This window comes from Falco naumanni, chromosome 3 (assembly GCF_017639655.2).
Source record: "Falco naumanni isolate bFalNau1 chromosome 3, bFalNau1.pat, whole genome shotgun sequence".
NCBI lineage: Eukaryota > Metazoa > Chordata > Aves > Falconiformes > Falconidae > Falco > Falco naumanni.
In genome coordinates, this window is record NC_054056.1 from 58,670,791 (window position 1) to 58,695,394 (window position 24,604).

At 41.7% G+C, this 24,604-nt stretch overlaps 1 protein-coding gene across 3 annotated transcripts; it reads left to right on the forward strand.

Moving 5' to 3' along the window:
* FAM210A (family with sequence similarity 210 member A) lies at nucleotides 1-19,031 on the forward strand. Of its 3 annotated transcripts, none has more exons than XM_040585650.1 (5): nucleotides 1-109; nucleotides 11,763-11,886; nucleotides 13,139-13,602; nucleotides 15,708-15,819; nucleotides 17,128-19,031. In XM_040585650.1, the coding sequence occupies exons 3-5, from the start codon at nucleotides 13,154-13,156 to the stop codon at nucleotides 17,392-17,394; spliced, it is 828 nt and encodes a 275-aa protein (XP_040441584.1). In that variant the 5' UTR covers nucleotides 1-109; nucleotides 11,763-11,886; nucleotides 13,139-13,153; the 3' UTR covers nucleotides 17,395-19,031. The 3 variants fall into 3 exon arrangements, with proteins under 3 accessions (XP_040441584.1, XP_040441582.1, XP_040441583.1); XM_040585648.1 differs by lacking the exon at nucleotides 1-109 and adding an exon at nucleotides 127-276; XM_040585649.1 differs by lacking the exon at nucleotides 1-109 and adding an exon at nucleotides 127-276 and having other exon boundaries at nucleotides 11,766-11,886.
* Nucleotides 19,032-24,604: the final 5,573 nt, after the last annotated feature.

A 24,604-nucleotide genomic window follows, 5' to 3' on the forward strand; every position in this document is an offset into this window, starting at 1 on the left:
GAGGCTCGGCGCCCGGGCTGGGCCCACCGCGGCAGGACTGCCGGCCCCAGAGGGCCGTGCGAGGGGGCGCGGCGCGCGCCTGCGCCGTCGGGCCCCGCCGGGCCTCAAGGTGATGGTGGGGACGGGCGCTGCCGCACGTTGTCCTGCCGCGCGCGCGGGGCGGGTCAGGGGGAGGTGACGGGAGCGGCGCGCGCGGCAGCGGCCGTCGGTCAACCGCCGCCCGGCGCGTCTCCATGGCTCGGGGCCCGTGAGGAGGAGCGGTGGCGTGGCCACAAGGTACCCGCTCGGTGGGGCCGAGGGGGAGGGGCCGCCGCCCGGCAGCGGGCCGAGGCGGGTGCGGGCGCCTCCCGGAGCCCCCCGGGCGGCGGCGGCGGGAGGGCGCGTGGCCGCTGCCGCGCGCTGGCTGGTGGGCGGCGGCGGCGGGACCCGCGGGCGCCCCCGCCCCCGGCTGTTTTGCCATCGCGGTCCCGGGGGTTGGGTTGACCGACCGGCGGCCGCTGGTGGCCGGGGGCGCGGCGAGGCGGGCTGGCCGCCTGGAGCTCGGTGCCTTCCCCCCGCTGCTTTCTCTTTTGCAAACTGCGGGGCCGTTCGGTCTGGCGTGGAAGACGCCGGCCGCCGCTCTCTGACAGTTGCACCGTTATAGGGCCGTAGTTAGGTTTCGCTCCTGATGGTGTTTCTGTCCGGAGACAACCGATTCTGCGCGTTTCTTGACTTTCTATACTATTTAAAGAGGCCGAGCAAATATTTTCTTGTCTAATAAATGCTTTGAGCTGTTCTCGGTGACTGGCTTGTCGTACGTGACAAATAAGAGCAAAGGGCTGGCTTCCCTCAGTAGGAGAATCTCAAAAATGCGACTTTTGCTCCTCTTACCTGTTCACTGGTAAAACTATGTTTTCTTGCTCGTCTTGAGCTCTCAGCACCGTTTTTTCTCTTTACGTTTTGTATGGACCATCTTTGGAGGAGTCTGAATCCTTAGGAGGCAGTGGCTGCCCGAATGAGGCACAACCCTGTTGGCAAAGTTGCAGAGAGTTATGGTTCTCATTAGTAATCTGCTTCTGGTAATTAACTATGGGAGTTATCCAGGGAGGCAGACTGAGAAGTCATGAGAATTTTTGTTAAAGTTCTTAATTCAAATGTGGATTTACGTCAGGTATTACAAACTACATGTTCCGCCTTATTTACATCTGTTTCTGAAATGCCTTCTACAAGCTGGCCCAAAAGAGAAAACATTAATGTGGACAGGAGTACGTGAGGTGACCTAGAATTTTTTACCAAAACTAATTCTTAAACTGAAAGTGTTCCTCAGTTTACAAAAACCCCAAGATGTTATTGCTGTTACAAGCATAAACATAAAATTATTTGCCAAAGTTTTGCTACTTTAGGGGAGGGTTAGGGAACAGATTCCTTATCTGGAATGTGTTTTGCTGCCTGTGCCACTCGCTTATATGACTTGCAGCTGCTTCTGTGTGGGAAATGCATGCACAGAGGATAACGTGTCCCCACCATCCATCTCCTCCTATGGGGCTGACAGCAGATGTTTAACTCCTTTTATGTTCAAGGGCTGCTTGAGGTAAAAGGAGGATGACTGGCCTCTGCGGCAGCATTATTGTATTGCACTTGCTGCTTGAGAAGCACTTCCATTGGGGGGGGAACATCATTTGATTATTTGAGTAGGTGGATATCTGGTGGCTTGCACATGGCAAAAACTGAGTAGGCAAATTTCAGACTGCTAAAGAGCATGTAAGAAGTTAAGGATTTGTCTAGCATGACTGTCTACAGATCTACCTTACAGACTATATCAGCTGATAAGAAAAGGTTTGATCTGATTTTGGTTTTTAAAAGTATCTGTGTAATTCTCTTGCTGTAGATATCTCCAAACTGACCTAGCTCTCTGTGTATGCTTATAGGCATCACTGAGAAACTGAAGTCTGGTTTTGCAAGACTGAGTTCTTGATGCCCCCTTATCTCAGGTAACAGCCCTCAGTTTGCATCTTGACACATTTCTGGATCTGGAGGGAGTTCTGACTGGTCTTGAAGATAAGGCCACAACAAATTCAATGACAAAAGCAGAAAGAGGGCTGATTTTTTACAATGTGAAACTGCTAGTTGAATGCATAAGATTCCTTGTAATCAGTTGGTTTTGCAGATTGGGGAAAAGATCCAACAAAGTTCTTGGTGTTGATACGCTGTGAACCCAGATAGTTGAATCTGAACTTACTTTGAAAATCAGATGCTGAAGCAAATTCAGCATCAATCAGCAATATTTCAGTATTAAGAATGGCATAAAACCACTAGAAGAACTGAGGCCTGGGCCCAAAACATGATTGAGGCATTCCTGGACAGTAAGGTGTCATCATAATAGATCATAAGGATTTTACCTTGCTGTTCTGATAGGTAACTACCTAGTGCCATCACTTTAGATCAGAGATCAACCTCAAGGTCAGGGATTCTTAGTGACTATAAAGTTTTTGTAGTAGATTCTTTGACTTAAGACAAACGGATTGTTTAGTATGGCCGTAACAACAACAAAAAAAGAATGCTGCTCAAGCTACAGAACTTCAAGTCGTGAATCATGATACCTCTTAACACCACAGATTATTCTTCATGTCCCTGTCATTACAATAAAATTACAGTAAGAGTAGAAAGTTGTTACTCAGTTAAAGAATCTGTATGATCTGTTGTGATGATACCTTCCTAAATTTAAGTCTTGAAGGTACCAGTATAGGTATGTTAAGTCCAATGTAGTTTATTCATATTAAGTCAAGAATATATCGCTTCAAACTGTCAGAAAAATTATAGTTTAACCAGGTTGGTAGGCCAGATTAGTGTGCCTAGTTATGTCAGTCCCCCACCTTCTGTCTGTCCTAGTAAGTAAGCAGTTAAGGGCAGAAGTAATTTCTCCTTTAAGGCTCTGGGATTATATAGTAGGGCTTTACTCTCGTTGATGTCTAGAATTCTGCAGTGCAAGTGGTAGTGATCTATGTTCTCATGAACTTTGTGTCCTCTAAACAGCTCTAATCCTTTCTATGCCTGTGCCTTCCATCAGTTAGTTCTGCCCGCATCATCTTCAAACTAGCTATCCATTGTATGAGTTAACAAAAATATTTTTTTTTTTCATTGGGTTGCCAGACATGGCACTACTCCTTCTAAACAGACATCTGAATGGTAAAACTACGTTGTATTCTGTTTGTGCACATCAGAAAATGAAGGTGCCACTTAGCTGGGCTGTAAATTCTAATTGCTTGGATCTTGTCCAAAAACTGACCTTGACCATGTGTAGCATTTCTTGTATCTGTGAAACAAGAAGTTGTGCAGCTGTGATTGTGGCTTTGTAGCAGACGTACAGAGCATTGTAGCAGATGATCCCTTGTAGCTCCTAGAACACGTGTAGTCTGTCCTGGCAGAGTGGGATGAGGGAAGGGAGTGGGGGGTTAGTACAGTCTGGTGCTCATGAACAAATTATAAATAAAACACAGCAGTGATGGTGGGTTTGATGTGGTTTTTTTTCAAATGGCTAGACTTTGTTGATTCTAAATAAAAATACATGGGTGGCTTTACAGCAGTTCTTAAAGTCTCTTCCAGAAGTAGCTGGTTAAGTAGAACATGAGGGTATTTATCTTTCGACCGTAATGGTAGTGCTTAGTCCCACACGTGTCAGTCAGCTATTTGCTCTTAATGTTTTGTGAATTTAAAAGTTGATTTCGCTAATGTTAAAATTAGATGTCATTTTTTGCTTCCTGCTCTCTCAGGCCATAGGAGAGTACTTTCTGATGGAGGAAGGTTTCTGTGCCGAAATAAAAGCCTTGGGCATTGTTAATCACATCTCATAGAAGGCAGTGTGCTTTCAAAGGCTGCAGTGTTGCAGTCACAGGAGTGTTCTCTCTCAAGCTGAATACAGCAGACTGTAAGCAGGAGCATTATTAGGGCCCTATTACTGAAGTCCTGTCAGACTTTTCCTTCTGGTGTAAAAACACAGCTCTCAGTCTCTTATGTTCTTTCAGACATTTATAAATGGTGTCATTTTGTTGTTTGTGTGTCTGGTAACATCATCAACCATGTCCTGTAAGCAAAAGATGTTGTATAAGGCATTAAATTTAATAGTGGGCAGGAAAGTTTATCTACTCAAGTATCAAGACCTTAATAAAAAAAATACTACTTTCATGAGAACAGTTCACATTCATTTGTAGAGATGTGGGGAACAGCATTTACTAAAAATTAGATGAAGAGTGTGGTTTTGAGCGTGTGTGTGTTCTGTAAATGTTATGATCAGCATCTTCACACATAATTTTTCAAGATACTCTGATTGATACTACACAGATTTCCCCATATGGACAAGTTTGAATTCACAACAGAGAATTCAACACTTAGTTTGAATATTTAGAAAAGGTTTATACTGGAAGTGAATGTCTGCCAACAGTAATTCTGCTGAAAGATGAACATTCTGTATTTTTTGCTGGGGAAAATGACAGCTTTTCAGTGTTTGAGAATGTGAAATAAATGTGGTGAGAATATAAAAGAAAAAAAATTGAGCCTAATGCTTCCACTGTGAATTCTGTTCTTACTGAAGCTGTGGGTTTTTTCTCAGTTTGGGGCTGGTTTGTGCTTATTCCTACTTTTGTTTCTATTTGTAAGGCTTCAGAGTTTTTCCTTGAGGATGTTTTGTGAAAGTCTTAGAAACGCTTTGGTGAATTTGATGAGTAGAAGACTTGTTACTTGGTAGAGGTTGCTGTTTTAAGTGCTTTGTAAAATTGTTACATAATATAACTTGCATTTGAAGTATTATTACAGCCAATACCATTGGTTATGGTTGAGTTATGGAGGGAAGAGACTCAGAACAATGAGACAACACCTGCAAAGATCCAAGGTGGCAAAAAATGGCATTTATCAAGGCTAGAAAAGAAACAGTTTCGGAGTCCCAATGCAAGATGAGGCAGAAGGCTGTGTAAAGTTGATGCTAAGATCTAACATTAAGCATATCCCTACTAAATGCCTTTTATAGTTAGTCAAAAAAAAAAAGAGTATTTGAATACCTAAGCTCTTATTCTATGGTCTGGTCAAAAAGGATGAACTTTATTACCAATATTTGTTTTAATAAAAGTCACAGTATCTACAGAGTGTCTCCAGTTGTTTCATTAGACCTTTCAGGAGTAAATACTTGATTATAACTCCGAGAGCTGTTTAAATTAAATATTATAATTAATTTTTATATCAGCAAAGTCCTGAGTGGGAAGATTATGAATTAAAAAATGAGCTTGGCTACTAGAATCTAAATTATGAATAGCAGGAAGTCTTGAGCAAGCTGGAGTTCAGTTTTGCCTGCAGCCTTTTGATTGTTGTTGGTGGCTCTGTTAGTGAAAAGAGATGTGCACAGCAGCTATGCATTCTAAAGAGAGGTAGCAGAACTTCATAGAAGAAATATCTGAACCCTGAACATAGAATAGTTGTGTTTCTAATGTGTTCCTGTATGTGTTAAAATGTACACTCAGAACTCCTGAGATGCTCAGTGAAAATTGAAAGAGGCGAGAAGCTGCCAAATAAGGTTCACTGAACTATTAAGAGGGGAGATCCTAAGAAATTCTCCAGCAATGTTTCAGTAAAGTGTAGAAAATGGATCTGTATATTTATTTATTTGTTTGTGTTTTAGCATCTAACTCGCTCGCCAGTTCACTTGGGGGTGTTTTTTTCCTGAGGGAGTTCAAAGCCATATGCAGGAAACTGCTGACATGAAGCTTGCTTATGTGAATTACCTTTTGCTGCTCCTTTTAGTTGCTTGGTAGAAACCTCCCACAGCTTTGTAAACTGTACCACCGCACACCTACACCTCCATGTTAACAGCCCTCTGATTCAAAACTTGCTTGACAGAAAAACACAAGTGTCTTGAGGGGAATGATCTAATGATACATTGGGAGATACAAAGATGAAAGAGGCTATTAGGGGTTGCTTGAGAAAGTTACTACATAAGAGTGGAATAGAAAGGAGAATTAGAACGTGTTTTGATCATTAGTGTCAAGTGAAAGGTAATGTGCAGAAGGGCAAAATAATAAGCAGACAGTACAATCCCTGCTTTGAACAAACAAAGGGCTTTTTTAACCCTTTTAGCATAGATGTATATACCTATTTTAAAGCTTAGTTAAGGTTTAAAAGCATAACTTTTCTATCTTGCTTATTGCAGACACCTGTCTATGGAGTGACAAACAGACAAAAAGTCAAATCAGATAGCACTTTAAAAGGCAGGGTTTTTTCTCCTTCCCTTGACACCTGTCTGTTGTTTTGGGAGGCTCTGAAACCAACATAGAAGATGGTCCAGCAAACTTAGACTTACTGGAAGGAATTGTGGAGAGCAAAGACCTTTTGCAGTATAAGTATGAGAGGTGTACTTATGTAAAAATTCAGTAGAGGGCAGAATCAAACTTCTGAATGAAGGAACCCCGGGGTAGCTGTTCAGCACTATGGAACAGGAAAACAGTTAAAAGAAGGAATAGCACCAGTTATTAAAAACATCGTTCTGAAGAGCAGAAAGCACTACAAATGATTGTGATGCTTTGTTTTAGAAGAATTAGAGGAAGGACACTCACACTTTTATATAATGCTTAACTGCATGCAAGCTTAAGATTCAATGCCTTCTAACATAGAGGAAAATGGGGATACCACTGTAGTATTGACTGGGTGCAAATCAGCTGTTAAGCCTCCTGTTTAGCATTCCAGATCTGTAAATCAACAGGTAGGCATTGCATTACGTTCTCATGCTTCATTTGCCTTCTGATTATCAGAAAATTGCTGTAGAGAAGATTGCTGTGTGTAAGGACACTATGAGGGTTTATCTTACTTTTGTGACTTCACTCTTTGTTTTAGCAAGTACAAGAGTAGTTCAGATAAAATAAGGGTAAAAAAGTTGTTGGCTTGTCTCCACTTACATCAGTATTGAACTGTAGTAATACGATCAATTTAAAAATTATAGCATAGCATTTGCTAAGTGGAGGTATTACAGAGATTAAATGTGGTGGAGGTGGGATGGGTCTAATGTGTGTGATTTGTCTACAAGAGTTCACTCTTTCATTTGCTTTAACATGATTATTTTTTAACCAAGATTTTAATAAATATCACGATGACTTATTTTGCATTACTCCCTTTAACCTAAAATGTGGTGTTATGTATTCTAGACAGTTCTGACTGATAGACAAGATTAGACGGCTAGTGATGCCCAAACTTCAAGTTAGAACCAAATTTCTTAGTCTAGAATGTATAACAGATTGTATCAGGGACACTGCAAAAGTAGTAAAGGTCAAAATACAAATTCTGAATGCTCATACATACACTTTAAATGTACTGATACAAAGAACAAAAAGTCCCTATACACTGCCGTTTTCCCATCCATGGGTAGTGACTGCATGTTATGCTGAACTATTGCAGTTACTAAGGCTTATAGTTACAGTCTTATATTGAGTTTAGGAAAAACAATGATGCTTTGCATGTATTGTGCTATTATTACAATAATTCTAAAATGTGCTCCAAGCATTTTAGGAAACCCATGTGTTTTTTCTGTTCAGGGTTTTTTTTAATTATGGTTTAGGACCTTGGCAAGATGCCCTTTTTTCTTTTTAATATACTGTCAATAAGTTTATGAAAAGAATTATTGAAATGTGAAAACAAGTTTTGCTTTATTTATTTTAATTGTATTTAGTATAAATGTAAGCAAGGGGGGGTATTAAACTGATCTGTTTGGATGAGAACTCTGTATTTGCCTTTTATGCAGTCTGAAGAGTGAGCTGGAAAGGATTTCTGAAAACTTAAGAGTCTTTTCAAAATTCTTCTGTATATACAACAGACAACCCTCAAAGTTTGCTTGATTTTACACTAAAAATGACAAGGATGTAAATTAATTCTCTGATTTCATAGAAAGGTGTCTTGGGAATGGAAAAAGCTCATGGATTTTCATTGGGAGCTCTCCTGTGGTATAATTAATGTTCTTTTTTTAAACAGTAACAGAACAGGGAAAAATGTTTTAAATTCATCCATATTTACATAATTGTATCCAGAGTGTTTCTGGTAGAACTGAGAAAATAAACCACTGTAATCTACATATGCTACACCCTCAATTCCCTCGGGTGCTTTCTGACCTCTTTTGCAAAAGAATTTACACTAAAGTTTTTGCCATCTTATATCGACCACATATTCTTGTATTTTAATTTCTCTGGGAGCTCAAAAAAAGTTAACTGTAATGGGGTAACTTTTAATACAAATTACTCTGATGAAAGTTTCATCTGACAGCATCTCTGGCATGGTTTATCTTTCCAACAGCAGATATCAACAGCAGCTTTTGCTGTACCTATATTGGCCTGGCTTGTTACTTCTATGTTTTACCACTGATCCCATTTCTTTTTTTGCATAAAATGTTGGCACACATCCAAAACGATGAATTTGTGGTAGTCATAGATGAACTCTGACATTAAAAGATCCTAGCGAGCTTTTGTTGTCCTCAGGAACAAAAGGAGGTCTAATCTGTACTTCCTAGTAATCACTGGAAGGCAAAGATTTAGCAGAGCAAATGCAAGAGACAGTACTCCTGCAGTACATCAGGTTTATGCCAAAGCTGATCTAAATTATAACAGAAGTACAAAAGTTTGCTAAACAAAAACTCTACTACTGTAATAAGAAGCTGATCTATACTTTCCCTGAAGAGGGCACTGGAGCACTCCCTTTGTCAGAGGCCTTCTTAATAGCTTGCCATGAGAGAGAGCTGCCTTCAAGAACTAAATGGATGGCCAAGAATTGCAACCCAGGAGTATGTCCTGAACAGCCAGGATCCCTTCAGCTCAGTTTACAGCCAGCCAGAGATACTCTGAGTAGTCAGCCAGAATATGACAGCACTGAATTGGAGACCTTCTCCCAGAAGCGTTAGTATATAGTTTCATAGATTGGCCTACTAGCATCTATTTAGTCACTGACCGCATGGCATTCTTACAGCAGAGAACAGCTATGTTTGTCCTTAGACATCCCCGTATTATTTTTTTTTCCTTGTGGCATTTTTAAGAGAAAGCTAATGTAGACATCTAAGATGCTTCCAAATACCTTCTGTTCATGCCCCACCCCCACTGCAAAATTCTCTGGCCACAGGCCAGCTGCTTTTCCACCTTTGTATCTGAAGCATCTAGCTTCTTTCCTTTCTGTGTCTTTACAGCATTGTGCAATAGCATGAAAAAAATAAAACGCACTAAAATAAAGAAACAACTTCTGAAAAGTCACTAGGTGCAATTGTGGGTAACATTTAGGTTACTGTCCTGGCTTCCTTAGAATCAGAGTAGTTTGAACAACCTAAAGTTACAGGGAAATTGTATAGCTTGTATACCTTATATAGCTCCAGTAATTTCTTTAATGAAAGTATTATACTTAGAGAATAGAATTGTGTCTCAAATTTATAGGCTCGCACACTTTCTCCCGCTGCCTGTTGAGCACACAGGGTGCTAGGAACTTTCTTTCACTAACTGTCTTAAAGGACAGATTTTCTGTATTCATCTCGTGTTTTAGAGGGATGAAACAACTAAGTTTCATTTGGACCTCCAGCCACATTTATTGTGCGCTTTGTCTGTCCTGTTTAAGATTTGTTTGCAACGTTGAGCCAAGTAATTAAAATACTACAGTTGAGTAGCTGCACCTATTACCCCTTTAACAATATTCATTTATTTAAAATCAATTTACGAAGTGTATGCTATAGTAATCTGTTGTTTTATTAATTTGCCTTTCCTGCTGTAACCGTTGTAATACTTGCCTCATTTAGTCTTGTCGTGCTGCTGGAAAGTAGCATAATCTTCAATTTACTGATGCTTCAGAAGCCTCTCCTCTGTTCATTTAGATAAGTAAAATGAAGCTTTTACCTATGAAACACAGTAGGTTTGTTAGGAAAATGCCAACCTTGTTTTAAAAAACCTGTTTTATTATCTCAAATAGAAGCACTATCATATTTAAGCCTTTTATATATCAAGCATCTAGCAAAATTTTTATAAAGTAGAGAAGCAAAAAGTAAGCTGTTCTGCAGAACATTAACTAGAACCATACCATCTGTGCTTACGAGGTTCAGGACCTTTTCAGGATCGACCCTAGACAGAGAACCTTCCCTTTGACCAACCAGGTCTTGCATCATGGAGAAAAACCCTTTAGTTAATGAGTTCTAAGTCCATCTGAGGATGCAGGAAGAAAAAAAGTGGCGTGGCAACTCTTTGTCAGTAGCCCTGGTAGTTCCCCTGCTTTAAAAGCCATTGGTGACATTTTAAGTTTTACACGGTGCAGCTAACTTGTGAGCAGAGGCCTTGAAACTCATTTACTAATCACAGAGCTATGTTAGCTACTGACTGATGAGTGTAGTGACCCATTGCTTCTTTGCATTAAGGAGAATTCTAGCCCCCTGGCAGCCGTTTAATACCACGTGTTCTGCAGTCATTGCAATGAATCAGAGGTGTGGTGGTACAGCGTTATTTTTGTGCTGTCAGTAGGTGCTGAACAGCAAAACCTAGAAACTGTTCTGAGAAATGCTGCTATATATACACTATGTAGAATGCAAAAATTCAGAAATACTTGTTCAGTTTCTTCCTGCATCTGTACAGAAGAATGATCTCCTTCCAAGGCTGTTCGGAATGCAGAGTCCAGTCAATAACATTAATGAACCAAAATCAGCACGCTGAGCATAGTTGTCCCCATCCTGTGTGGTAGCAATTGTCAAAGCTTGTTTGGAACAGGTATTTCTCAATAGGGTACCGTCTGCTGAAAACAGGTGAACAGTAGTAGTCTGACTCAAGAGCTCCCAAATTCCCATAGATGGGTAGGTAACCTTTGCGGAGTCTGCTGGCTGGATATTGTGGAAATCTACTTGGGGCAGATGTTTAGTGTTGTGTACTGTTAGTGAGAGGGGGGAGACAGTCTGCTGTGGAGAGTTATCCCTCAGGAAAGGAGCGTAAGTGGCCATAGGCAAGCAGTGTAGTTGAATTCTTCCAGTTTGTTACAATTTCTGTGAATTGGTAAGGTAGTTAGTATATGGCAGTGTGCCATCTTAACACTTGAATTTTGCTGAGTCTTCTCACTACTTTTTGTTTTGAGAAGCGATTGCATTTGGATCTAAGAATTCAGCAAGAATCTCCACTTCTCATAAAACCAGAGATAGCACAAGTAGTTATTTCAGTGAGTTCTTGCAGAAAACTGACTCTGAGAGAGGCAGTACCTGTAGCTGATCTACTGCTCTATAAGCAGCAGTATTTCTTGGCTCCCACAAGAGTTCATAACTCAACAGGAGTGAGTTACTGCTTGCTTGCATAGAGACAAGTGTTCCTTTTTCCCTGTTGATGCAATACCTCGTGTTAATACAAGTTCAACAGAAGTGGGTGTCTGTGCTTGATGTGCAAGGTTGAGGTTCCCAGGGAGTTTGAAACCATTCCTCTGATCTTTTCCCCACATCAAACACTGTAATTCTAGTAATTGCAACTAATTCAAGTACAACAATAACATAAAAATACCTAGAAAACATACAGGCAGGAATATTCCAACAGATGCATTTGGGTTATGAAACTTCTGTCTCTTGGAAGGAAACGGTAATTCAAAGTTGAGGAACTTCTAAGTTACACAAAAAAAAATCTCCCATTACTGTGTCAGTATCCAAAGGGGAATTTATACCAATAACTTCTTCAGTAAGCAAGGTTTCGGGCTCACCAAAAATCTTCTTCATATTAGTTTGCTGTTGTTGCTGTTTCTCTAAATAAGCCTTTTTTCTACTTTAGCAGAGTCATCAATATGTTCAAGAGATATATTTGAAAGGTGAGGAACAAGTGGAAGAGTTACAACTTTTTGAAGATACAAACCTAATCATACTGTTCTTGTTGCAGATCTGGAAAGTAATAAAGGGTATGTATGTATGGCTTCATTTTATTTATTTTTTTAAAACCTTCTGCCTGTGTTATGAAGTATTGATCATTTTTCAGCAGCCTAGACAAATTCACTATCGAAACACCCAATTGAAATGTATCTAACACTATAAGTGAAGGGGAGCACATATGAAGGTGACAGTGGAGTTTGAATTAAACTTTAATGATTTCTAGTTTGGATCAAGAATTGTTATGATAATTAAATACAAAAGCATCAGAAATATTTGAGCATTGTAATACAACTTAACTGACATTTTTTCATTACATAAAATCAGTTACTGGCACTTTTTTTGGAGGGAAGGAAAACTAGTTCTGTAACTTCCAGTCATTGTTTAAAGGGGAGAATATTTCATTCACTAGTTCAAATCATGCATTTTTTGGGGGAAAAAAATGACTTCTTGATGTTTGTACATGCCAGACAAAATTACCCTCTTTTGTGGGGAATCTGTAAATGGGGTTACTCCTGAAAGTTAAAAAAACCTGTTAGGTATTCAAAATCATAAAGTTAACTGGGTTATCCAGATTTTGAAAATATTATTTGCATTGTAATATTTTGGAAATTGCAGTTCAATTTTGCTTGTGTTAATACATGACATTCAACAGCACCATCCCCCTTCCTAACAGATTTATACTAGCAGGCTGTTATGGTTTATTGCTATTAAGGTTATTTCTTATTAATTGATTATTAATAAGTTACTGATTATTTTTTTACTGTATTAACTTTTAGTTCAAAGTTGTATAGAATATGAAAATTGTACCAAAACTAACTGTATTGACACCAAAAATTAATGTTAATTGCACTTAAGTGAGTTCATACTATCTGTATGTAGGCTCAAAGTATCAAACTATCAGTTGCTACTAGAAGTAAAGTTTCAGAGGTAACTTTTCAACAACTGTGCCAGATTATGCAGACAAAAGCAGCAGATAGCATTAAACATCTAAAAGTGTTTTTAGAGAGTAACGTGAGTGTTTTAGCTGTAAGGAGCAGTGTGTGTTAAGTGAAGGGGCCATTTTAGTTCAGAATGCTAAAGAAGTGGGATCTAAAATTATTTGCTTAATTCTGGAAGGTAGCCATTTCTGCAAAGCAAGGTAAGGAAAACCTTTTAAAGTTGAAGAATAGAAAGCAATTTAAAATTTGAGAATTTCAAGTGGCATTACAGCAAATAGAAATTAAATTATTGAATTGCAATGTGTTTGCTCTTTTCTTTTTGTTTCCTCTCTAAAAACCTCAGCCACATTTCATCAAAATGCATCAGAGTCTATTACATACTGCATCTCAGCTGGCACGTGGGACATGTTTGGTTTTTCCTCGCACTAGTATCTTCCAGTGCTTAAAAGGACAGTCGGTGTTGTCTAATGCTGGGTGCAAAGTGATTTTGGCACGGGACCCTCCTAAACGACGTCTTCATGCAGGTGCAGCACACTTTGCCTCAAAGAAAAGTCCTTTTGCATCACAGCCAGCAGACACTCCTCACAAAGTACCAGAAGAGAAAAATCCTTTGACTTCAGCCACTGATACACCCAAGCAGAGCCCTGTAGAGTCAGATTCTTCAGAACCTGATCCATTACAAGACAAATCAATTAGTCTCGTTCAGAGATTCAAGAAGACTTTTAAACAGTATGGAAAAGTCATGATTCCAGTGCATATTCTGACTTCCACTGTATGGTTTGGATCCTTTTACTATGCAGCCATGAAGTAAGTTGATATTCTGTTGCAGTGTCCAATACTGCTGTTGAATTGAGACTGACTTTCACAGGTGAAAGGACATATAGATTATTATTACATGTTAAAATGACTCTATATGTAATAGGGAAATGAGGCTATGTTTTTAACTGAAGCATAAGATTAATATTGAAAGAGTATAGGACTTGAGTGTGTCACATACACACTATTATCATGCTGTTATTGATGCATACCAGATACCTGAAGAAATGCTCATCTCCCCAAAATATGCATGGATGTAAACATCATTGAAATTATTAGTAACCTCTGACAAGGTTAAGATAGGGATTTCGAATCCTGATTACAAATTGCTAGGTGAGGTCTTTGTAGACCTGTTTTGTTTTTTGGGGTTTTTTTGCCATTTGACTTGAGGGGTATTTTGCCATTTTTCTCTCGCCTTCTTCACTGATCCTCCCTCATCATTGGACTTCCATGTCGTTCACCTCACTCTGAGCTCTTTGCAAGTCATGTGTATCTTTTCCTTTTTTTTTCCCTGTCTTTCCTGTCTTCCACTGAAAAAAATTGCTACTGTAGGCCAGACTCTTTAACTGGAAATTAAATATTTGTGTGGTTAAAAAAAAGATAAATTGAGTATTTTAATTTGGGGTTTTCAGCTGTAGCACGTGCCAGATACTATTCTGGAAAATGGCATTTCTTAGGAAAAAGAACTACTGTATCATCTATGAGCTGCTAGTTCAGTTGAAAGGTTTTATCTGTCTGCAAATGGTTTGCTAAATAAGAGTAAATGTTTATTTCTGGATTGCTAGTGTTGTGTATTTCATGGTGGCAAAAATGGGGTTTTGACATCAGAACGCCTTACCACACAAGTGTTTTAGTTACTCTAACCAGCGGGCATAATTGCCCTTTCTAGGAGCTATAGATCCAAATGTCATTCTAAATTTAGCTCATGTCAGAGGAATAAAGGTCTTCAGCTATAAAAATATTTTGCTTTGGATTAATTCATCTTGATACTTACATCCAGAAATTTCAGGTAAGTGTTCCAAAAAAAGTAATCTTCAGTCAAAGTTAGCTGCTGAAATAGGTATTTGATGGATGAAAACAACTGAAATATTTAACTAGAAACTGTAACAAAGCTTCAGTTTGTCATGCCACAGGAGCAGTACCCTCTTGAAGTGGAAAAATAACTTTCAGAATGACTACTCATGATACAAGACTAAACAACGGTAGTTTATGAAATAACGCTGTTAATGCTGTCTTTCAAATCTTACTAGGTCTACTTTTTCTGCTCTGGAGATAGGCCTTTGGATTGCAGGGTCTTTAGTAAATTAACTGCCTGTTACTGTTTCTGATACTAAAGTGATCACATGCACAGAAGAATGAATGCTTAAAATACTAGGTAGAAATGGATAATATAACATCTCTAAATATTGGAGCGTCAGGTCCTCTATAACTGCATGTAGCTTTCCACTGTAATGTAAAGATGGGCTGTCTTTTTGGTTTTTTGGTGCTGATACTAGCTTCCCTGATTTTCAAACAGAAAGAAACTGTGATAGGAGCTCCCTCCGCCCATCTTGACACCTTATATTGACAAGGTAGAACAACTGGGCCAGAACCCCTGAAGTCTTGTCCATATAACATGTCGCTTCCTTTTCTTTTGCCACATTCCATTTGTTTAATATATTTAAAAGTGAATGGAGGACACTGAAGTATGGATTCTGTGCTTCCAGGCATGCTGCAGATTAGTCTGAAGTTTTTAAAAGGAAAAAAAAAAAAAAAGTAGGCAAAGTAGAACATGAAGTTAAGCCTGAGTAGCTGTCTTACCACCATTATATCTACTTACCTCCAAACATACTACACTGGGGCACAGGTAAGTTAGTAGCTACTCAGCTCAACAGGGATAATATAAATGCCTCACCTCTTGGAATCCTGAAAAGAACATTAATTTGCCTATAGGTACAGAAATACAATTCTGTAAGCGCGTTGCTTAGGTGAAAAAATACTTTGCTATAAGATTACAGACTTTGTGTAAATGAAAAGAATGGAAATGGTACTCTAAATCAGTGTTCAGGTTTCAAATTCCAATTCAGGTTATCGATTATTATTTTTTTCTTTTATAGAGGAGTGAATGTTGTTCCATTCCTAGAGTTGATTGGGTTACCAGACAGCATAGTAAACATCCTGAAAAATTCCCAGAGTGGAAATGCACTAACTGCATATGCATTGTATAAAGTAAGTATAATTATAGTTTGTAAATAAGGTGTAAATCTTGCCTGGTGAACTAAACAGGGTTTACTTGTTTACAGCAGAAAGAATTTATGCTGTTTTCTTTCTTTGATAGTTACACATGCTTGAACATTCATTTTTGTAGTAAAAATAGTCATATGCAAGTTGATATGGGCTCTGTGTTCCTTTTAAGGAGTCTGTCTGTATTTCTAAAATAACTTGTTTGCTGCAGAACTATTGTCTGCCCTCAGATTTAATTACAAATAAGTTATTCCTTTGTAACCCTGACGTAATTAACAGGGATAAAGAGGTAAAGTCTAAACACATCATGACTTCCTGATAAAAGTACAGTTATTTTTATCCTAGAGCATTTGCTAGTTTGTCTTCCTACCTTAGCTCTCCATCATTGTCAAGTACTGTCACTGTCCATTTGACTCTATTACTTACATTCAGGTTTGGGTCTCTACTGCTTTATATATGCACAATCCATGTTTAGGAAACTTGAACCATGTTAGACCGTGCAAAACCAAAGTACTGTATTCTCTTTGAATGCCACTCACCTGTTTTGTTTCCCAACGTGATGTGCTCCTTATCTGTTATTTAAAAGGGTTACTTTCCTAAACAAAATGTGAAAGCACTATTCTGGCCAATTATTCCTGTGCCCAAAAGAGACCAATAAAGAAACGTGGTTAAATACAAAGATTTTATTATAGCTGTGAGATCTGGCAGTGTTGGAAGGAACTTCCAAGATGCGGAAGCACTAGAATAGGTTGCAAAAAGATTGTGCAGGCTTTATCTCTGAAGTTCTGAAAGAACAGTTTAGTCTGTCTAGCATAACAAAGCTGGTTTATTGTGTCTTGGGTTAGCTGACCTCTTAAGGACTGTGTGTGTCCTAGTTTTGGACTGAAAGATGCCTATACTCTTGGATTTTTAGAATTTAAAACATACATTGTCAATATTTCCTCTTTGCTTATATGGTTCGGTGTTCACATACTGTCTGTTCTGAATTGCATTGTGAGATGCCTAATGCTTGTCCCACAAGCTACACAGGGAGGTTTGTGGGTGGTTTGGGTTTTTTAAATGCGAGTCTAATGCCTGTGCTGGCTTTGTCAAAAGGATACTTTAAGTAGGGTATGCATTGGGGGGTGGGGGGGTGGGGGGGATATGCACTGTATATTGGCTTATTTCCTTATAAATAGAAGACTTTTTAGTATCTGATACTGGCCCAAAAGAATTCTCAATATTAAAAATACCTTTTGCTAAATAATACTGTCCTGTTTTATTGACATGGAGTGTTCTTTGGGTTTTTTTAAGATTGCAACTCCTGCCAGATACACTGTGACTTTGGGAGGAACATCCATCACTGTTAAATATTTGCGTAAGAATGGCTACATGTCCACACCACCACCAGTAAAGGAGTATCTACAAGATAGAATGGAGGAAACAAAGGATAAAATTACTGAGAAGATGGAGGAAACAAAGGATAAAATTACTGAGAAGATGGAGGAAACAAAGGATAAAATTACTGAGAAGATACAAGAAACCAAAGATAAAGTTTCATTTAAAAAACTAAAGGACTAGGAGAGATGCTTAATTTTTGGATATATCAAACTTAGCACTTTAACCCTTTGTGAGGCAGGATATATGAAGTGCACTTCTGAGCTTTTTTTGTTTGTTTTTATTGTTTCTTCCTGCCTTGTCTGGAGACTGCAGTTGCTCTGGATTTAAAAATTCTGTGTATTCACCAAGGTTAAAAGTCGCCTGGGGAGAGGTTGTGACAAAATTTCAATTTACAGAGGAAAAGTAAATCTCAGATTAGAAGTTTGTGTGTCCATTGGTAATATTGTTAACAATTAACTCTTCCCTCTTTTTTTTTTTTTCTTTTTAATCACCACCCCCACCCCCAATCCACAATGAAGATGGTTTCTTCCAACTACTTTGTTCTTCTTCCATCATAGTGCACAGCCATTGTTCCATTGGACTGAATCTTCCATTAAATGAGAATTAAGATTTCTCTGCAGGGAAAGGTAAAATATTTTGGTTTTCAGAGTACGTGGACCCAGGCCTCTTCAGTCGTGATCATCTCTCAACTTGGAGACAGACCATTGTCACCGATACTGCACATGAAGGAATCAGTGGATTAGCCACTCAGTCTGAATGAATTATAACAGCTACATTGACTTCAGCTGAGTTGTGGTAGTTTACAGGTTGAGACTATGAATCTTTCTTGGACAGTGTATCTTTTCAGAAATCTCAACTGAAAGCTGTAGGAAGATGAGTTAATCACAGTAGCCATACTGTCAAGTATACTTTTTTCCTAAAGTTGATTTACAGTAGAAAGAAAGTTATTAAATGAAATTAATCAATAATCGTATATTACAAACTAGGATTTTTTTATTATGTTGAAGTTTACAAAACTGTTCTATTTCATTTTTGGAACAAAAACATTCTGATAGAGAAGTTTACTTGAGAAACTGGTATACTAAGGGGCTTTTTAAATAACATGAAAAGTTTGAGTTTGGGTTGAGTTAAACCCAAAAGTCCCTCCTCCTATTCAGGAATTCCTCAGACTTCAGTAGAACGATTTAACTAAATGAAACATAATTTTTGAGACACTGATCACTGTCTCAAAAACTTTTTTCCCCTAGATTTTCTTATGTTAAGCAAACACTTACAGCTGAAGGCTGAAATGCCATCTCAAATATCATAAAAGGACTGAAGTTGAAACTGTTCTATTTAAGTGGGCAGGCAAACTTCACTCATGGTTTTATTCAAATGTAGGCTAAATTGAAATGTGATTTTTTTTTTTTTCCTATTTCTATTGCAGAACTCACTTGGTAGCAACTCTCTGCATGTGTGTCTTGTTTAACAAAGGTGGGGTTTTGTAGGGGGATATGGGAAAGCAACAGAGTTGGACCCTGAGCATTGTAATTAACTAGAGTAAAAGAAGGTAGCTGATACTTTATCAGCTCAGCCCCACTCTTACATTTTCAGTCAAGTCACTGGGGGCTTCTCCACACTTAAGTGAGTTGAACTTCATTGACTTCATTGTGCAGGGCTGATTATGTACTTCTCTGCCTCTGTCCACATGTCAAATAGTAACTGCAATCTAATGCCTACCTCACAGGGATGTTGTGAGGAGTAATCATTGTATATTCAGTGCCCTGAAGATGTAAAGTGCCATGTTTCTGTTAAATATTAAAAAATAATTCTGTGAACTCTTATGCTGCTGAGATGACCACTGCTGTAGGATTGGAGTTAATAGATGCAGCTTTTTTTTTTTCTATTTTAGTGCACTTTTTCTTATTGTCCCCATGCTCGCATTCTTCTGATGTCAGCGTCTGTTCTGGTTTTCCATTTTTGCAGGCAGCATTGCACCCTGCAGAGCTTTAAGCCAGCCTGGGTAATACTGTATTGTCATCCTCTCAGTCTGAGGCCAAACGTGGTAACCTCTCGGTGCAGTTCACAGGATCTGTCTCTTCTTTGCATGTGGCAGGGATGACACAGGGGCATCTTGGTTTCCTAGGATGGGTCTGTAGCCCCCAGGCACATTAGCACTTGTTCATTACACAGATGCACCCTTTTGGTACCCCCATCCTTCTGTCCTTCCCCCTGTCCAGCCGGCCTGTGACCCCTCCAGTGTTTACTGATTTGTCACTACCAATGCCAAGTACAAAAGGTATCTCTTAACTGTGTACAGTAGGACTGTCTTATGTGACCATTTCTGTATCTGCAGGAACAGCTCTTAGTGACTATTGGCAAGCACATCATCTGCGTACTGTTTGGTCAGTTTAGCAGCATGAACAGCCTCGAGCAGTTTCTGGGACAGCTGCACCCTCCACCCAGCATGTCCATTAACAGGGCACACAATTACGTGGATTGATCTGCACAAAGCAGGTGGGGAGATCTTCAGGACTTTGAAAATCTGACCTGGAGAGTTTTTTGTGACAATTAGTCAAATGCTTGGTTGTACTGGTGACCTTGTCTCAAGTCAGCCTCATCTGGAATCAATGCATTGCCTCATTAGTGCAGAGACCAGCTGGGGAATTCTGGGCCACCCAGGGAATGAACGACGTTAGTCCACTGGGTGCCCAGCATGTACCCAGCTACACTGTGGTTTTAACTACAGTTAAAAGTTTGCTTTCATCTTTGTATCTCACTTATAACTTCATTTCTGTAGCTCTTGCCACAAGACTAGGATGCAGTTTTTGTTACAGACAGTAGGACAATGTGCATCTGCGTGGCTGGAAGCCAGGGCCTATGTGCCTTTGGTGAGTCTGGGCAGTTGCACCATGCAGAGGGGTGCCTGGGACCAATGCAGGGTCACTTACTCGTGTCCAAGCCAGCACAGATGTCACACTGCCATATGGCAGCAGCATTCCTTGAGGTGGAGCAGTACCAGTGGGTGCCTTTGGCTGCACAGGAGGAACGGGGGAGCAGGTGCTGTGGCCTAGGAAAGCTAACAGTCCATGCACAGCACCTGGAGCTGGCACTGAGGCAGCCAACAAGTGACCGGAGCAAGGGAATACCTGGCAGAGCTGCCTGATCTCCCCTCAGCAGAGTGCCATGTCTTTGGTGAGGTGGAAAGCCCAGATGGAGACCCAAGGGGCTGCCATCTTCCCCTGGCAGGTCAGCATCCTCAGGGGAAAGGGATGTTCCTTTATGTGTCCTTTATGCCCTAGAAGAAGGGGTGGTGGGGTGGTACCTCCATCTTTTTGCAAAACCTTCAGAAATCTAGTGAGACCAGGATTAAAGGTGTCTGCCTGCCACGCAAGCAGCAGAGAAATTGCTGCTTTGGTGACTTTTGCCCACTTCTGCCTGCTCCCTGCCTCACACATCACAGAGCATCACCTTGTCTGCCTCTGGTGCGGGTACGCACAGGAAGACACTGAGTGCCTGCCAGCAGAAGCTGGAAATGAAGCTGCAGCCTAAGCAGAAGGTGAAGTAGTGTCCAAGCAGGACCTGGGACTAAAGTTACAGCCTAAGGTGGGGCTAGACCCAGAGCCACATCCCAGGATGGAGCCAGAGCCAAAGCAGCAACCTGAAAAGTAGCACATGATGGGGCTGAAGGCACAGCTTGTGTAAAGGCCCAAGCCAAGTGACTGTTCTAGCAGGAGTTCAAGTGAAAGTCACAGTCCAAGGTGATGCCAGAGCTGAAACAGCAGCCTGAGCAAGAGCTGGAGGCAAAGTCTGGCTGGAGCTAACTTAAGAGGCTGAAATGAGGATGAAAGCAAAATAATGCCCACATGAAGACCAGAGCCAAAGACATGACCCTACCAGGGGCAGGAGCCAAAGTTTCAGCCCAAGCACTGTTCACAGCTGAAGTCAGGGCTGGAATCCAAGTAGCAGCCTGAGGTGGGGCCAGAGCCAAAACTGCTGCCCAAGGTGAGGCAGAAGCTGAAGTCTCATCCCAATATCCTGACAAAAGTCCTTGATCTGGCACCAGTGCCAAAGCTGCAGCCCAAGCATGGCCAAGAGCAAAAGTTTTTCCTAATGCTGGGCAGGACCTAAAGTCACAGCCCAAGACGCCACTAGAACAGAAGGACCAGGCGGAGCCAGAGCAGCCATGAGAGCCCAAGCAGAGGCCAAGAGTCACGGCCCAGTATCAGGCTGGAGACAACTTTGCAGACATAGATGTGGCCGGAGCTGAAGTCACAGCCCAGTACAAGACTGGAGCCCAAGCAGTGACCCAATATCAGGGCAGAGCAAAAGTCACAGCTCAAGATGGGGCTGGAGCCAAAGATTAGGGACCAGAGCTGTAGTACCCTCCTGTGCAGTGGACTGGAGCCAAAGTAACAGCCTGATAACTGACCACAGCCAAAGCAGCAGCCCAAGATGGCACCAGAGCTGAAGCTGCAGCCCCAAAGTCACAACCTGAGGTGGGGCCAGACCTGAAGTCATGGTCTGAAATGAGGATAGCACTGACGTAGAAGCCTGAGCAGGCTGGAGCCAAAACCAGGGCCCACAACCGAGCCAAAGCTAAAGCTGCAGCCCAAGACGAGTCTATGCTGTGATGAGAGCAGGGAATTGGGCCAAAACTGGGGTCCCAAGATGGGACTGCATTAATGTCATGACTCCAGCAGGAGCCAAATCTGAAATGGTGTTTCAAGATGGGGCTGGAGCTGAAGTTGCAAACCAATGCAGGGTCGGAGCCAACATCACAACTCAGTATGTGACTGGAGCCTAAGTTGTGGCTCGAGATGGGGCCAGAGCCAAAACTGCAGCTGACGATGGGGCCAGAGTCAAAGCAACAGCCCAAACAGGGATTGAAGCAAAAATCACAGCCCAGTATCAGGCCAGAGCAGCGGTTACCACCTGAGGTAGTGCTAGAGCCGAAGTCTCAACCCAGGATGGGCTGGAACCAAAGCCATGGCCAGAGCCTACATCGCTGCCCAAACAGCAGCCAGAGCTGCGATAGCTGCCTGAGCATGGACCAGCGCCAAACTTGCGTCGGAGGCAAGTAGTGGCCCAAGATAGGTCAGGAGCTGAAGTCACAGCCCACTATGGGGCCAGAGCCAAAATCACGACCAGAGATGCCATTGGAGATGAAGCCACAGACCGACATGGGGCTAGAGCCAAAGTCACAGCACGCTATCAAGCTGTAGTCAAAGTCACTGATGGAGCAGGCACCGGAGCAGGAGCAGTGACTCAGTATTCAGCCAAACTGAAGTCGGAGGCCCAGGATGGGTCCGAGCTGAAATCACAACCTGAAGTTGGAATGGAGCTGAAGTCACACCTAGAGATGGGGCCAGAGCTGAAGCCATGGCCCAAAATTTTAGCCAGAGGCAAAGTAACAGCCCAGGACGTGGCAAGGGACAAATTAACAACTGAATAGGGGCCAGAGCCAAAGACGTGGCCTGAGATTGGGCCAGAGCCAAAGATGCAGCACAAATGGCACTGCTGCTGATGTTGCAGCTCAAGATGGGGTTGGAGCTGAAATCTCAGCCCAATACGGGGCTGGAGCTGAACTTGTGGCGTGAAACACGGCCAGAGCTAAAGTCGTAGCCCAAGAAGTCACAACCCAAATAGAGGCAGGAACAGGGCACCAGAGCTGAGGTTACTGGGACAGAACCAAAGGCATGGTCCGATATTGGACAGGCGCTGAAGGTGTGGCTTGAAAAGAGCTGCTGCTGGCCTGAATGGGGAACAGGGCTGAAATCACTGCCCAGGAAGGGGTCAGCGCCAAAGCTGCAGCCTTTAATGGGCTGGAGCAGAAGTCATGGACCGAACAGGTGCCAGAGCCAAAGCTGCAACCCAGAGACCAAGATGTGGACAGAGGTGGCCAGAGTCAAAGTCGCAGCTCAATTATGGGGCTGGAGCTGAAGCAGCGGCCAAAATATCGGCCAGAGCCACAACAGCCTCCCAAGTAGGGCCAGAGCCAAAGCTGCAGTCCGATATCAAGCAGGTGGCCCAGCAGCTGCCTGAGATGGTACTGGAGCCAAAGTCGCAGGCTGAGCAGGGGCCAATATCAGGCCAGAGATTAAGTCACAGCCCAATATGGGGCCAGAACCAAAACTGCAATCAGGTATCAAGCTGGAGCTAAACTGGCAGCCCAAGATGGTGATGGAGCCAAATTTGTGGCCTGAGCAATGGCCAGAGCCAGAGCTGTGGCTGGAGCCAAAGTTGTGGCCAAGCAAAAATCTTGGCCCAATACTGGGCCAGAGCACCAGCAGCAGCATGAGGTGGGCCAGAGCTGGAATTGCTTCCCAAGATGGGGCAGGAGCTAAAGTCTCACTCCGTATCTTAAAGGTGAAGTCACAGCTCAGTCTGGCACCGGTGCCAGAGTCCCAGCCCAAGCAATGACCAGCCCAAGCAAGCGGCTCTGCACCGCTCTGCGAGGGCTGGCTCCAGGCACCCTTCCCTCAAAAGCAGGTGCCTGCACACCGCTAGGGCCTTCAGCCGCCCCTCCCCCCCCCCCCCCCCCCCCGCATTGCAGCGGACATCTTTTAATGCAGGAGACACTTTGTAAGAATTTTAGTGGGGGAAGAGAAATTTCTCAGCCTTGGCTGACTGATGGCTAATGCTTCGGTTCACCAAATGCCTGCAGTTCATTTTTATCCTGGATTAGATTAGAAAAGCATTTTTTGGTTTCTTTTTTTATATGAAAATAAAGATAACACACTAGAATCTTACAGAAGGAGCACTCCCAAGTTCTGCCTAATGTCACTAACAGTATATTTTATATTGCTGGATTGCTGTGCTCTATTTAAGCAATGTGCACATCTCTGCACAGTACGTACCTGCATACAGCCAACGTGCTTAAAAAAACCCAGAAAGTAAATCTGCCAATGCACAAGCAGCAATTAAGCTACAGCTGCACAATTTACTTTTGAGTACAGTTTTACCACAGACAGGCATTTTATTTCTTGCGTGTTACTGTCAGATGGCGATTTTAGCGTACTTGATCCGATTTTCCTGACAAATCATAATTTTAAAGTGTCTGTTTCCCCTAGCATATGGCGGGAGCTAGCACACATATTTTCTTATCTATATTGTATCAGCAGAATATACAGCATAATTTTAAAAGGTGAGAGTGCTTGCATGTTGAGTAACTAATGCAGTTAGCACTCAGCCATCGGGCTTTTAACGTGCACCAAGGCACCTTCTGGCTGAGGAGCTGTAACACCTCACAGTGCACCAGCCACTATCCAAAACAAACACAGGTAAAGTGACTATCAGCGCCTTTGATCTGCAGAACGAAGGGGACCAAAGGAACCAGACCGACTTTGCAGTCAGTCATTCAAGCCTTACCTGTTAGGCTTTTCCTGACAAAACATTAGTGAAAGTTACC